The sequence below is a fragment of the Apteryx rowi genome, unplaced genomic scaffold (genome assembly GCF_003343035.1).
Source record: "Apteryx rowi isolate R43461 unplaced genomic scaffold, aptRow1 scaffold_23, whole genome shotgun sequence".
Classification (NCBI taxonomy): Eukaryota; Metazoa; Chordata; class Aves; order Apterygiformes; family Apterygidae; genus Apteryx; species Apteryx rowi.
The window spans coordinates 3,069,288-3,084,824 of NW_020448641.1; the positions used below are offsets into that span (position 1 = coordinate 3,069,288).

General features: G+C 39.8%; 1 protein-coding gene across 1 annotated transcript in view; it reads right to left on the reverse strand.

The window, feature by feature from the left end:
* Positions 1-15,537, reverse strand: part of DOCK1 (dedicator of cytokinesis 1) — a 311,442-nt gene that overhangs the window by 118,220 nt on the left and 177,685 nt on the right. Inside the window, exons 28-29 of the mRNA XM_026065688.1 lie at positions 13,337-13,438; positions 5,476-5,570 (exon numbers count right to left, since the gene is read on the reverse strand). Of these exons, the coding sequence (XP_025921473.1) occupies positions 5,476-5,570; positions 13,337-13,438 (197 nt within the window). The remainder of the gene's footprint in view (positions 1-5,475; positions 5,571-13,336; positions 13,439-15,537) is intronic.

Genomic DNA, 15,537 nt, shown 5'->3' on the forward strand with positions numbered 1-15,537 from the left:
GGTTGTATTAAAAGATCTGGAAAACCAAGCCGAAAGGGACTGTAGAGATTCCTCATCAGGCAGCTTCGAATAGGAGCTGCTGCGCTTCCCCCGAATTTGCCACAACTAAACCAGTCAATTAGGTACCTATGAAGAGCTCAGCTTGCTTCATTCATTAAAAACAACGAGCGCGTGTGTTTGCATGTCTAGAATAAAGCAGAYTAAATTTTTGCTAAATTGCCTTAATAATTTTAAAAGCAATTTTATTTTCACTTTGGGTTATACGTCCAAATAGCTCTCAAGCAAGTTAAGCGCGTACTACTTTAAGCTTTACAGTTAAGCCATAGCCATTTCAGGGTCTTCCCCCTACCCACAGAAGTAACTTCAGCTTGTATGTGACTGAGAGCAGACGACGCATGTGACCGGTATGACGACCATGCAGCAGGCCAGCCTACGTTTCCCCGAGAGCTCCAAAACCAAGCGCGTTCCACCATGGCAATGGTCTCCAGACCACCTCACCGACACAACACACGTTTCCTCCGGAAAACGTATGCAGGCCCAAGAAACCTCACTCTTGCCGAGAGGCATCTCACCCCTTTTTTTCCCCCGTGCAGAGACTTCCAGCACAGAAATAATGCAGGTATTTTGTGTAAACGTGGACACGAGTTGCAAGAAATAGGATAAAAACATCAAATCCTTTTTTCATAGGCAACCAACCATTGCAACGGCTGCAGCTGAAAGTGCGAGTTACAAATTAAAATATCATAAGGTCCAGAAAAGGAATCGACACCTTTTCTCAAATGCCAGCAGTGAAACCAGTATTTCACTGATCTTAATTTACAAAAGTATAAGGCAGTTCAGGTGATGTTTTGCCTTATTTGTTTCAGATGAAACTAGAGTCCACGCTGTCTGCTTGTGACAGAAGTTAACAATTCCTAAAACCCCCTCCTGGTTTAGAAGGAGAAAAAAAGTAAACTCGACAAAATCCCCAGTGATTCTTCAACAAAGGAACTTTTTAAAACTACTTTTATAGTAAAAAACAAACAAACAAACAAACACACACCTAAGTTCCTTTCCTGTAAGAGATCACTGGAATGAAGAATCTGTCCCCAAAGTCCTCCTAGTTCCTATTCTGAAGCACGGGAAAACCTCCTAACACCTTACAACCATTCAACGTAACGGTCGAACTTTATCACAGGGAACTCTGCGATAGAGATGGCGTGGGGGCTGAAGATCAGGCCTAAATCTCCTTCTCAAGTATCTGCTAGATAGCCATAAAGCAACCATCACAGAAGCTGTCAACTCGGCCCATAAAACACTTCCTTTTCACCTAGTGATAGCTTTCACTTCCATAGGCATAACTCTTCCTGAAATATGAAAGCATATAAATCCTACAGTAAATGTAATTTACTGCCCAAGTATCCTAAACAGAATTATTAACAATTTCCAACAGTAACACTGAAAACTGCAAGAAGCATTTGCTTTTAAAGTTACCTTAGCTCATCTTTATTTTTGGGCATTGTAATCGTGAATGCAGCTAGGAGCCACTGGCTAACAGTTTACCATGTTTAAAATACTGTAGAAAAAGAAAAATCAACAGGTGAAAAGCTAGGTAAAATTAACCGAGACATAATTCTAGCTTAGCACAACACAGAGAAATAGTGCTGAGCGCCAGACAGCCACTGAAGCGCCAGAAAAAAGGGAAAAGACACAGGATTAGTTCTGCAGACCCGTCTTTGGGCACGCGGCTCCGTTTCCAGGGAGGACCGAAGTCTCAGGCTGAGCAAACTCTCCTTCTACGTGCAACCGCAAAGTCCACATCCTGCTGTCGGCTCCCGATCCCGCAGCTCGGACAGACAGGACGACGGGGCGCACGCAATCTCGAGAGATCATGCGGTCCATCCCTCCTTTCCCTAAATCATAACTAGCACTTTGGCAGATGCTCATCTAACTGATTTTAAATACCCCTGCTGATGGAGACTTTGCAGCTGCCCCAAGCAACCCGATCGAGCGCTCACTGCTAGCGGATTTGCCCTAGCATCTCACTTGAGTGTTTCCTGGTGCAGCTGAAGACCCGTATTTCCTTCCCTGTACAACAGGGCTATGAGCAGAAGACTGTTCCCACCTGCTCCGCTGCAGCATTTTATGCGTCTGAAGACCATTTCCTCTCTTTTAGATTAACCCAGAAGCAATGGCCATTTCCACTCAATATCAATTATATACTACTTGAATACTCTTTTCAGTCGCCTCCAGAAGGGCTGAGCCAGGACTAGCCTGTTGGGCGCCTGCTTTGGGTGGAAGCTCGGCCTCCAGCAGAGCTGGCGGCTCCTCTCCCAGGAGCGCCTGCCCGAGCCAGAACGCGCCGCGCTCTCGCCCTCATTCGCTTCTATCATCCCGTCATCAACTATTCGTTCCAACTCTGCGGCTTGGATATTGCTGTTTACTGTAAGCCAGCAGCTCGTTTGGACCTCAGTTTGACAGGGAGAGGAAAAGCCATCTTGTCACCTCGGCTATTCTCTTCTCTTCCGCGCTGACACCTTACGTTGCAGAGCACCTAACGAATCCATCCTGCGACCATCCCGTCTCGCCAGGTCTGAGCAGCAGCCACCAGCCAAATGCCCTCTCGAGCACACTGGGAGCAAACCAGCGGATTACAGAGCCTCCCACAAGATCAATCCGTTCAAACTGTCCAAATAACGTTCAAAGTGTCAAAGCGTCCAAATAACGTTCTCCATCTTTGACGCCTGATTAACACGTCGTTTCGCTACAACAACTGAGGACGTTTTTAAGCAATTTATACAGGCTGAAACGAGAGAAGCCTGTAAATAGAATATTAAGTGACACACATCCAAGAGCAAAAAAGTATCAATTATTTCGTTGAATATGAAGGTTTTTGTGTTCATCTTGGCATGATACGCGGCAACACAGCACGGTTCTCTGTGTTACTTAAACAAATGCATGCTGAGCATGCATGCTTATTAGTAAAGCAAGGCTGAAAGTAGTACATGTCTAACTAAATGTGTATTTGTGAATATTCCCTGCAAATGCACTCATTCACACTTTTCTCCATTCCCCTCCTCCCCTCACATTTACAACTCTATCTCAGCCCGAGCATTTTAACGCCCTGTTAGCTACCTGGAAGCTCGTGGTCACGCGGAGGGAAGCTGTCCGGGCTCTCTCGACAGGGAAGGTGAGGAGACCTCTTCTGGGGTCCCACCGCCCTTACAGCTGGACAAACGGCCGCCAGCTCTTCGGAGGGGCTCTCCCCACTGAATGCAGAGGGGGCTTACAGGGGTCTAACTTCTAAACAGTTAAAATTAGACAAACAGATTTTTTTCCCTTTGTCTCAAACTACCATATATATCCCGTTCGGTGAAACAAATGAACTCCCAGTTTGCACGTAGTTAAAAATTAGTTCACTTAAAAAAYTGGCTCTCATTTTTCATCTCACAACAATACTCAATCTGCAGAAATAAATATTTTGCAAGAGCAACATAAAATGGCACGCTCGGATATTTCCGTGGAGATGAGACACTACTTTTAGCAGATGGAACTTGTTCTTAAATATTTCTTAGCTTCCTTTAATGAAAGCTAAGGAGCTGAAAATAAATGGACTAGAAAGACAAAAAAAATTTTTTTAAATGTTGTTTTCTGTTTTTGGAAACCGCATTAACTTCAACAGGAAAAAATAAAAAACACTAACGAATTCAGAAGCTTTGACAAACATGAACTGGTATAATGAAAATTAACTTGTAAATTAGAGATGAACAAGTCTCTTTAGCATTTCCTTGGATATTCATCAACAGCAGAAAGACCTGAAAAACACTACCGTTTTCAGCTTTAAATACTACCCAGATAATCTATGAGTGCTGAAGTTATTCAGGAGGAGTCAAAGGTTTTAACAGTACATCCCATTTCTGTCCTTTGCAGGACTCAAATGTTCAGCCCGGRAAAAAGACAAGGTAATACTTTTAAGGAGCAGAAAAATCAAACCCCATATCCTAACTGAGGACCTCTGCATCACATGTCGTAACACTCCAAGTCTGAAGAATGAGAAAAYGCACAGGAACCACCCTTTGTGTTTTAAGGGGAGAAAAAAAAAAACAAGAAAAAAAGAGGAGCAGGAGGGGGAGTCCCTTTGTACGCTTTTGCTCTTACATGTCTARTGCCACATTTAGAAAGCAATCAAGGTCAAAGTCCCATCAAAATGAACGCTGGGAATTTATCTGGCAATACCATGAACGCCATATGAGGAATGCCCATCTTCAACAGACCTGGGGAAAGAACCGCTGTAAGATTCTTCTCACCACAGTCATTGCTGGGCGACTGGCTAATTGATGTTAATAGTGTCCAAACAGAGATCTTCTCGCTCATATTTCAATCTTCTAAAAAATGCAGCAAAGTACAGAAGCGTTCTCCTTTAGCAAGGATGCCAGATAACAGACGCTGTGAGGGTTTCCAAAGCATCTGCAGCAAAACTCTCAAGGTGGTTGGAGTTCTTGAACAAGAGCCACTTTCAAAATCTTCAAAAAGAAACCCTATAGGCTTTAGATCTTCCTCATCAACTAATCTCAAAGGGCTTTTTATYTAGAACAGCAGGTGCTTTTCAAGCTATAGCCACATGGAAGCGAGCATCCACAACCAATGGGTATAATTCAAGGATGGCCGAATCTAATTCATATTTATTAAGAACAGATTTTATTAGATGGCTAGGAGAACTTCAGAAGTCAAGATTCAAGTTATAGTGGATTTTATAATAAAAGCAGGAACTATAGTACTGGATTTTATATAGGTAAACACTGACAACTTTATAGCCATAGTAGCTAGCAGTAAGCACATAAGAGATTTCTCTAGGCAACTAGTAAATACAGTGTTTTTTCCTCACACTTTCATCATAGTACACATAAATGTGCCTGACAGATTTAATAAATGTCACAAACAATATATTACACAAAGTCATGTTAAATAACGACAATGCTGTAATTATCGAGCAAAAAAATAGGGATTAGAAATATGCACAGCCTGTCACTTCATTATCAGGCTGATGGAATCTGGTTTTCAAATCCATGCCCTTTCAATTCTTTCCTGTTAATACCACTGAAATTATAYGTAGAACTCAACATCCACATACGACAGCCACTAGTTTCTAAGGTCATGTAAAAAACACATCAGTTATCCCCAAAGAAATATATTTATTATTATAACGTATGTATATAACCCTACTGCATCTGCAGTTGAAAACTAAAATTTTGGTTTTCTGAACGACGCCACCCTGAATCCGTGGTGTGCTCCAAGATCCCCCAAACAATCCCCTAAAACACTCCACTGCAGTCTCCAAAGCCAAGTTTTAAATATTTGCATCACAGAAGAAGGAAAAAAAAAAACCAACCCTAGCTGCCGCATTGTGTTTTACTGTTTCTAAGCAACACTGTTGTTTCAGATCAAACATGAAACAGCCATCTCAGTGAGCTTCAGTGCTTTTTCCTCTGTACTTACTTATTCTGCATCATGTTCATTATAACCCAGTCGAAGGGATAGACGTTCTTCCCGATGAGATTCTTGAACATGATGAATGTTTCCATCAGAAAATCCTAAAATAAGAGAAAATATTTGAATTAAGGCCACTCTTCTAGATCAAAAGATATACGTGATTAAGAAGTCAGCTATTAATGACTAGATTCAAAAGGCATCTATTGTTCTGCTTGATAAAAAGCCATTATTCATATACAACATGTATAAATACAACCAACACACATTTATATACAATGTATAGAAACTCCACAATTATTCTATTTAAACTTTTAAAAAACAGTAATAATAGTAATCCTACATTGTAAACAACTGACTGTATTAAGTCAGAAACAACAGTGGATTACCAATTTATCAAAGAAGTCTTGTTGAAAAACATGAATTTAAGAACCACGGGACTATGGACCAAGTCTCGCAGGCCCTTTTGTGCATACAGCGTACTGCAGTATACGTATAGCAACATGTCTAACACAGGTTGTATCTTTTTTAAGGTAAAAAGTTGTTAAAACCATCCTGGTACAYGAAAAGAGAGAAAAAGGATAAAGCGTTAATTTAACCTTACAGTTGCACCAAAAATACGCGCTGGGGTCAGCTGGTGAGCGTTCCCGTCTCGTCAAGGCCCTCCCCAGGATTTCCCTTCCCTGAAATCGAGATCATGYATTTTTCTAAAGATATGCTCTAGCTCAAAAACGCATTCGGTAAGTCTTGCGGCCCACAGTACACAGGACCTCGGTCGGATGCCGAAAACAGTTCTCCGCTGGCCATCATGACTCTACGGGAGACTCTCTCCCCAAGGGGAGCAGCAGTAATTGCTTCTGCAAGTGAAAACCTGACCCAGAACAAAGTTAATTTAGTAGCATAAACCAATTTATTTCCATACAGATATAAACAAGCATCACTTTAGAACAGAAACCTCATGTACTTTACAATGTAAATCGTCTTGTACAATTTGGGAATCTATAATTACTATCTAACGTTTTAAGTAATATCAAATGCTCAGAAAAAAACGGAGCCAGTAAGAATATATTGCAAAAGGTCCTCGATCCACTGCACATAGGAATAAAAACTTTTATTCTTGCCCAGGGTTAGAATACTTTTCTTTTGCTATAGCTTTCTAATAACAGTATTTATATCCTCTATCTTTAAAATTTCTACGGAAAAACTCCCCYACAAAATACTACATTCACTGGACTTTTAACTAAGGTTGTTTTTTACATAACCTTTTGGATGAAAAACAAAGGTGAAGTCACTGCTCTCATAAGTATTTCTTCATACATGAGAGCCAGCATCTCTGTCGGATTTTCTCTTTTGAYTCATTGTTCTTTAAAAATGTTTTTCCTGGCTCCTAAATTCACAACTGGTATGAATGAGGGAGCCGCGCAGATCCTGAGGACACAACGTAGGGATCCCAAAGAAACGCCCGTTTCCAGGACATTCGGCTTTCCCTTGTTAATGCCATAAGCGTTGCTTTCAGCCTGCGGCTCCACAAACAAGGAGAGTCCAAAGCCGGCACAGGAGAGGCCGGGAGAGGTGGGAGCTGAGCGCGAGGACGCCTGGYGTCGGATGTCTAACCTCCTGCAGCTACCGTGGGAAAACACCCTTCATGTCTTTGATCTGCTGGTTCGTCTGCACGTGCAGTCGCAACGGAGCCAGAGAGGTCCAACAAAGCACCAGCACTTCCACAGCCACAAAAGATAYGTTTTTAAAGTTAGTAAATTATCTCCTGCCTACTTTTACCAAAAATAAAAAAAATAATAAAAAAAAATCACAGCACAACATCAAAAAAGACGCTTTGACGCTAAAAAGATTGAGAAACATTCAGAACTTCTAGTGGTTAATGAGATCTTACTGTTGCGGAAGGCAAAAATCATTCTAAACACATTCTTCACTCAGCTCAGGAAAACGTATTTTCACTTAAGAGCTCAAGCTGCACACTCTACTGTTAATTCTCACACATTTTGGTGAAAGAGTTACAGAACTTTTAAGAACCACGYTGCATGTTTTGCTGACCGAGCATTGCACAGCATTTATTTCATACTGCTTATTTAACATTTATTTCTTACTGCTCCTGCTTCAGAGCTCAACATTCAAGACTTTAGTGGAAGCGGTACCATGTGAAGGGTCATTGCCCATCCAAGAGGGCAGATTTGAGCTCACACAGGTTATTTTTCTTAATATTTTATGAATACAGACATATGCTTTCCTGATCTCCTGYAATAAATTCTCCTATATACTTTATTTGTGGTGCCACAGGCTTCAGCTGCTGAGCCTCTGCGCACTTTGCTGATCAAGCTGCACGCGACRGTGGCTGAATTTTCATATACTTTGTTGATGACTTGCAATCTTTACTGACCCTGAAGGTTGTGCCACACATGATTTGAGCTAGTTTGCCGATTCAGCTATACATTTTAATCCACTGACATTTACATTCTAATAGTCCTATTTTCACCCAGTTTTTTTAAATAATGCAGTGTAATAACTAATCAAATTATTCATCAAAAYAGAAAGCTTCTGATGCCTACCTGCGTTTTATGTACTTACAACATTGCACTCTCTCCAGTTTTTTCCTCCTTATAGAAAAGCAACTGGTTGGTACAAGTTAACCTCATATTATGAGCAAAACGCAGCTTTTTTGGGGGTGGAGGTGGAAAGGGGAGCTGTGAGTTCATGGTGTGCTCCCGTAGAGACTGTTTAGACAGCAGATTCTCAGCACTTAGACCACAAACTGTTCCAATCATTAAAAATGATTTTAGAAAAGCTGCAGTGAAGGAGCAAGGGATGCAACTCCTCATCTCCCTTCAGCTACAAATACAAAGCCCATCGGAGATCCCAGGGAAGCAGCATTCCCAAATAGACGGGTCTCCTTCAATTACAGGAGGGAAGCAAAGCGACCCCAGCCTTGCAGCTGGGTAGGTGGTAACAGAGGCGGGTTAGACAATCCCGTCCCCCTCAGACCGCTCAACATCACACAGGGATACCGATATACCGTTTACATTTTTTAATGACTATGATTTCAATTTCAGCAAGTTTTCAAGCTTAATAAAAATAGCTTGCTAAAATATGCATGAAGTCAATATGAAAGAGAAAGCAGCTCTTGCATCGGTGCAGCCCCTAATCTGCAGATCTCACGTCACATCCCAGAAAGAAGAGTCTGCTTAAGCCCTATAATCACCCACTCGCCATCAATGATTAGCCGAAGCTTGTCAATACTAACCACCTTCTCACAGTGCCGCTAAAAATCAAAGGTCCTAGGAGTGCAACATTTTCTGGGGAAAGACAGACGGGGGTGCAGAAGTAATCTAAAAAGCTATATGGAGCTTGCCCTTCTGCGTATTTCACCGACTTCACGGCACTGTCCTGAATGCTTTTAGGAAGGAGGAACAGTCACGAAATGTTTCACGTGGAACAACACTAGCATAGGTTTTGCTGTCAACTAATATTACACGCATCTCAAACACCTAAATATAAAGTTTCCCAAAAAGACAAGGGGGAGGGAGGGAAAGAAACCCTTTAGCCCCAGAAATTATCTCACCGATCTCAGGTGATATTTCATGTCAGGATGATAATAGGCTTGGAAATAAGAAATTCTCCTCTTTGACAGAAATTCCTTAATCTGAACAGTTTTTAAAATTGAACCTAAATAATAAATTTTATATGCAGTTATAAGACTGGTTTTGTTGCATCCCAGCTTATCTCCTCACAGATATTTAAGGTCAAAGATAACCACTACAATAATCTAGAAGAACTGACACCTACATAACACAGGCCATAAAGTTTCCTTTAGCATTTCCAACACCAGGCTTGTAACTCCTGGTTGAGCAAGAGCATGTGTGCAAGCTGAGTTGTGAGAAGTATCTGCTTTTGATTTAAAGGTTTCAAATGTAAAGAAGSAACCACAGTTTCCACTTAAGCTCTTCCATTCACACGTCTTTAAAAAAAAAAAAAGACATTTCTGTTGGAGTTAATCCRGTTTCACTTTTAAATCACTGTATCTTTATGCCTTGGTGATTAGATTAAACCCCCTGAAATGGCAGATGCAGATACCACCTCCATATGTAGACTTGTGGGTTAGAATTAAATCGCTTCTTAATCCAAGCTCTAAAGAGCGAGCGAGTCAAAGGGCACTGGCAGGAGAGTCAAAGAAATTGTCAGATTAAAGAGAAATGGAAAAGGCATAAGAAGTTAAAGGAAGGGGCTTTTTCCCCACGAAAAGCATATAACATCAAGGACTATATACACACAGTACAGCGCAATAGCATTGCTGCACTGAAGACAGAAGGGAACCAAAAGCCTCGGGAGAGGAACAGAGGCAAAAACCCCAACGTGTTATTATTGAGTTATTATCTTCTGTTATCTCCTAAGTCATGATTCAATTAACTTTATTCATGGAAGGAAAAGTTTACCCACTGCAGTTTCCTTTTATCGCAGGATTTACAACGTGTTGCCATTACACTTCCACACCTCCATTTGTTTTACTAATACTTTTAAATTAAAGATACCATTATTTACCATTAATATATTACCCATTTAATGGTTTACCAGACTACTAGGTACGTTAGCTCCCATTAACATACATTTTCATTTAATCAACAACAGTATTAAAATATTTAAAAGGTACATTTTAGTTAAAGATATAAAAAGTCCTACAGCAACTGACAAATAGAGAAGTTTGGATTAGCGTATGTGCTAACTACGAGCCATAGTTAAGTGGCATAACCGTGGAAACAAGTAGGGGAAAACAGTACAGAGCTGACTGAAAATAAAGTTTTAATGGTATAGAATAATTTCAGCTACAAGAACCAAGAGCATACACAATTGGAAGAAAATACAGGGAATCAAGACAAAAGACAAAACATGATTCTCCATGTACCACAAAGCATTGCATAAGCATATTAATCAAACTCTTAAAACAAGTAATTATAAATAAATCATTTACTAAATTTCAAATTCATAAATACTCATTTTTTTACTGCCAAGAAAGATCTGACCTACAGAACCACCCATCAGGCAAAATTTAGACAAAAAAGCATAAAGTGAGAGAAAATTTTTAATGAACTCTTTCTATTCCGTCAGAATAATCACAAATGTCATAATGAATTTTTTCTGCACGTTTTTTCACTTCATGTTTTGAGACCAAACCGCTTTGCCTTTTTCCATATAAAACCCTATAGTCAGTTTGCATTTTGCCAGTTTACGTGGTTTGGACCATTTTAAAATTCTGAAAACGCTTGGCTTGATTAACCTTAACAGTCATGTCTCTTCGATATGCTAAAACCATTATCTCCTAGCTGCATCTACCCACATTCCCGAGCATTTGATCATTACTGGAAAATCAAACAAGGAGAACCACCCAGTGGTATTAATGGAGCTGCTTCCGAGCAGCCGACGCAGACCAGCTGGGAAGAACGCTTCCTGTGCTGTGGATAGGAGTTCTCCGGATACACATATTTGCTTTGGCACCGGCGAGTTATGGAATCGGGGCAGAAAGGCCATGCAGCCTCCACGCCTTTTGGAGAGCCCCCAAATGAAGATTCTGTTTCCTGAAAACTTCTGAGGCAAAGATCCCTCCTCGTCATCCCTGGGAGCCATTTCTGGGCATACCCTCCTCAAAGGACTTCTCCAGGCTCCGGCCAAAGACRGGGCTGTTTTTATCTTGCAGGTTTGCCACGCGCTTGCCTGTGCTTTAGAGGTTGATCCCATAATCTAAGTTCAAAGTCCAGACCTACAGACCAAGGCCTTTGTAGGCACTCTGTGCCTCCAGAGCCCGAATCCACGCTACCTGAGGTTAGCCCAAGTCAACAGCRAAGGCAGAGGCATGCCCAAAGAGCRTCCGCTACACAACATGTGAGCGTAAGCCTACAGCAGCCCACGGGTCTATCAGGTCGGCTTTGCTGTCTCCGAAATCAGTCCACAGCAGAAGGTTATGGAAGGCCTAAGGATGACTATACAGGGTAAGCAGAACAATACAAGAAGATACAGGGTGAGAAGACGGTGATGCTTCTCTCAACATTCAGCTATTTTTGATTCAGGAACTTCTGAAGTCAAAAGAGTATTTTTGTATTTAACTCTTTTTGAAGAGGTTCTCATGCATGAATCTGTGCAGCTACTTTTTGAATCCACATAAACTTTTAGTATCTGCAGTATCTAGTACCAAAAAGTTCTAATATAACTATTTATTGTGCGAGAACCATTTAGTCGTGCTTGTTCACAGCCTGCCGCCTGAGAGCTATATTTTGTTTTCCCTTTGTATTGACAGAGACAATGAACAATTYTTCAGGTTGAAGAGTCCCAGTTTTAGTTATTTAAAGGGATCAGTCCTTAAGGTTTCATCCCTGACCCTTCTCTCTACTTTCTTCATTTTACAACATCTTTTTTCAACGAAAACTGGATGCAGTAATTTAGATGCGAGTGAACCACTGATGTATAAAGTGGCATAACATTATTTTCTGTTTGTTTCTCTTTTCCTAATAATTACAAACACCCAAGTTCCTTTYTGCCTTCTTTCATAGACTAAGCACAAAAATAGCTACGATAACCCAGGGTTCGATTACATTTCCAAATACCTGAGATTCAACCCCGGGTTCATGACTGCATATGTAAAACGAGGGTTGGTTTTTTCCCTGTAGGCATCACTTTAGATTTACCACCTATGGCATGTCACTGGTCATTTTTTTGCACCCATCAACCCTTTCAGTGTTGTGTTGTCCTGCTGCAGCTCTTCGCAGCTAGACTTTGTCCTCCTTGTCCCAAACCACCTCTATTGCCAGCTTTTTCCTTAAGACCTTCTCTTCTAGAGCAGGCACAAATACATTGAACAAGAGAGGCTYTAGCACCTTATCCGAAACCTGGCACAGGGCAAAGAGCTCAAATCTTACAGAATATAAGCAGAAATAAGAGGAAAATATCAAAGACAAAAGGCAAAAGTGGAAAGTCCAAACATGAAGAAATTATGCAAATAGAAGACCATGGTTTTTTGTTTGGTTGGGTTTGGGAATTGGAAGAAGGAAGGATATCTAAACAACGGCCATCTCGAAGATTAAAATACAGATGCAAACTGCTTAAAACGCCTAGGAGAATCCCTAGTAACAGTCTGGGTAATGCAATACAGCTGATCAGGCTTCAGGTCAGCCGCTAATTGATGGATCTCAGCCAGCGAGTTTGGTAGCTACTTTTCAGCATGCTCTTGCCATATGGCAATGATAGTTCCAGGTCATTAGAGAGTTATCTCCTTAGCTATAAACTCTTTTCTATTATGCTCTAATTAAGCCGCGTTGTAGGCTTAGTTAGGCTACTGAACGATTCTGAGGAGATGAATTTCAATTATTATGGCTTTTTTTAACAACCGAGGGCATGTTTAAGGTTAAAATGTTTTGTACAATTTTTAAAGCTAGTGGTTCTATAAGTAAAAGCTATTTAAACAAATGAAGAAAATTGGGACATCTGGAAGATTTAATAATAGAAATTTCTTTCCACAAGAAAGCTTCCCTTTTTTCTTTTTCCTAAACAAAACAGTTGTTATTAAAACTTGGCATTGCTATTTCCTAATACTTTCTTTTAATTACCTTAAATCCAGTATCTCAGAGCTTGCTTTCAAATATTAAACAGTTCCAGAGATGAACTGCATTCCTACATAACGCAGGAAGGTTAAGACTGCCCTTTACAAATTCAGAAAATGGAAAAAGTAATAGTGCTTTAATAATTGTTCTCATAYTGTATCATGTAATTTGAAACACATTTTGTTTACATTTTGTAAGTGTAATTAACAAATAATAACAGGAAGAAAACCCATGAACTAAAATATGCTATGAAGAGGTAACGTTAAACTTACCACAACATCTGACCTCATCTTTCCAAAAGTCTTGATTAAATGAGCGTAATGATAGTCTTCCATCTGCCTTAAAATGGCAGTCATGCATGCAACAAAGCTTCCCTGTAAAATAGAAATATAAACAAATCAATGATTTAGGACAGGGCAACTTAATACTTGTTATCAAAGCATAATATTGTTAGAGAACATTGAGTAATGCAGTGGACATAATTCTATCATTCAAATGCGCTAATGGATATGTAAAATTCTGCTGAGAAAATCAAAAGCACATTTGAAAGCCTGCTTCTTTAAAAGTTTCTATTTACTGGTTTCATGGCTTTACCAGCCTCTTCACTGAAGATTTTGCAACATATCCTTCATATAAAAATTGCTCAGGCATTAAAGGCTTTGGAAGGCAACAGATACTATTGCCAAAAATGTAATACAATTTCAGTATTTGCATTTGGAAAGTCAATACTAAGTTCAGGGAAGAAATGCCTTAAAAGCAATYAGAGTGAGCATCACACTCAAACCCCAAGTTTTAATTTCATTAAGTGGTATGTTCAGATACGGCGATGCTTAGAAAAGAGGAAAGAAAAAGCAGTAACGGATACAAAAATAGGATAACAGTATTGAATATCTCTCTCTCAAACCACGAGAAAAAAAATGACAAAAAGTAGTTTTAATCTTCCATTCTGGAACGTGGAAATATCATAGGAAGTAACCCAAAACTATATTATATGAAAAGACACTGCAATTGCTACTAAAAGTTCCAACATGATAAATAGCAAATTCTACTTGTTCAGACCACTTCTAAAACTATCTGCTAAAACCAGGTTGATTGGCTACAGTAGTACAGTCCATACCCTTTCTGATATTTAATGAAGAAAAGAACTGTTGGAAAAAGTTAACAGAATTACTCAGAAAACAAATTTGGTATGTTTTTCGATTCTATATACAGTTAGATAAAATAGTAAATACCTATTTCTGTCTTGTTTTCAAGGTAACTCCATTTCATGGATAGTGTGACGGACCACGCAGGAATTTTCTGTTCTTTCTATTCTTATTATTTGCAATCTAAGTATTTGTTGCTATATCAGTCCAAGTAACTGAGATCAAACTCAAAACGACATTCGTTTTTCTGTGTGCACGATGAGCCACCTTCTTTACGCTGTGATCCCCAGACCTCCACCAGATAAATTCCTCGAGTCTGCTCTCCTCCTGTGTAACGGGAGTTCAGTAGATCTGAACTCCTACACGACTGATTTTGTCTTTGCTAGAGCATCGTTTTTTCTACACCAGGCAAACRTACCTGATGAGAGTTTTTCGGCATATGCTAACGGTATAAATAGAAGAGGGAAAGGCGACCTGGGCCATTGCTGCAGGACATCCAAAGAACTTTATTATAGAGTGCTATAACAAGAATAGAAGCAGCGGCTGTATAAAAGATAATGTTTGCTACTAYGAAATGTAAATAAGACTGGAAAATCTCAAGAAAAAAGGAAAGGCAAAATGTTAATTGTCAAAACACCGTATAACAAGCACTCTATGTAACAGATGCTGTAAAAAGGGCTTGCTCCTTTACRAAAATATCCAGTAACCCATAGGCAGTCCTATTTCCCCCAGCGATGTTACTGATCAATCAAGGTGATGTTTCATTGCTGCAAAAGTCAGAATTTTCACTTTTTTAAATTGGCCATTTAAGACTAGGCTCAAGGTATAATTCAGCCCATCATTTCATATAAGGTTCTGCAGATGGTTCATAAATGCTCAGGAGAAGGGAAGACAACCTTTGTTCTGCGCAATGTACCTTCTTACAGGTCATCATTTACTYAAATAATCTGTAAATTCCATTGTTTTTGCAAGCACAGAAATGTATACTTAACTTTCTTCACATAAAAATGTCAACTGTACCTTTGCAAATCCAGTCCTTTTCACTTAATCCGTCAGCAAACTTACAGCTTCTGCTTTTTTGTAAGAAAGTAGTTTCTGTATCTAATAGCTTTGACCACATTTCTACGTTTATCTAACTCTGGTTGATAAGTAATCTAAGTTAATGAATACAGCTGCAACAGTCAGAAGATGAATTTCACAGCTGAAGAAATTACTGTTAATTACTGTTAACCTCCTATATGAAAAAAAAAAAAAAGAATGGGGAGCAACTGTTAAACTTTTAAATGAATTTAATTTGCATTTTTTAGATATAGTAACTGCTAGMGATG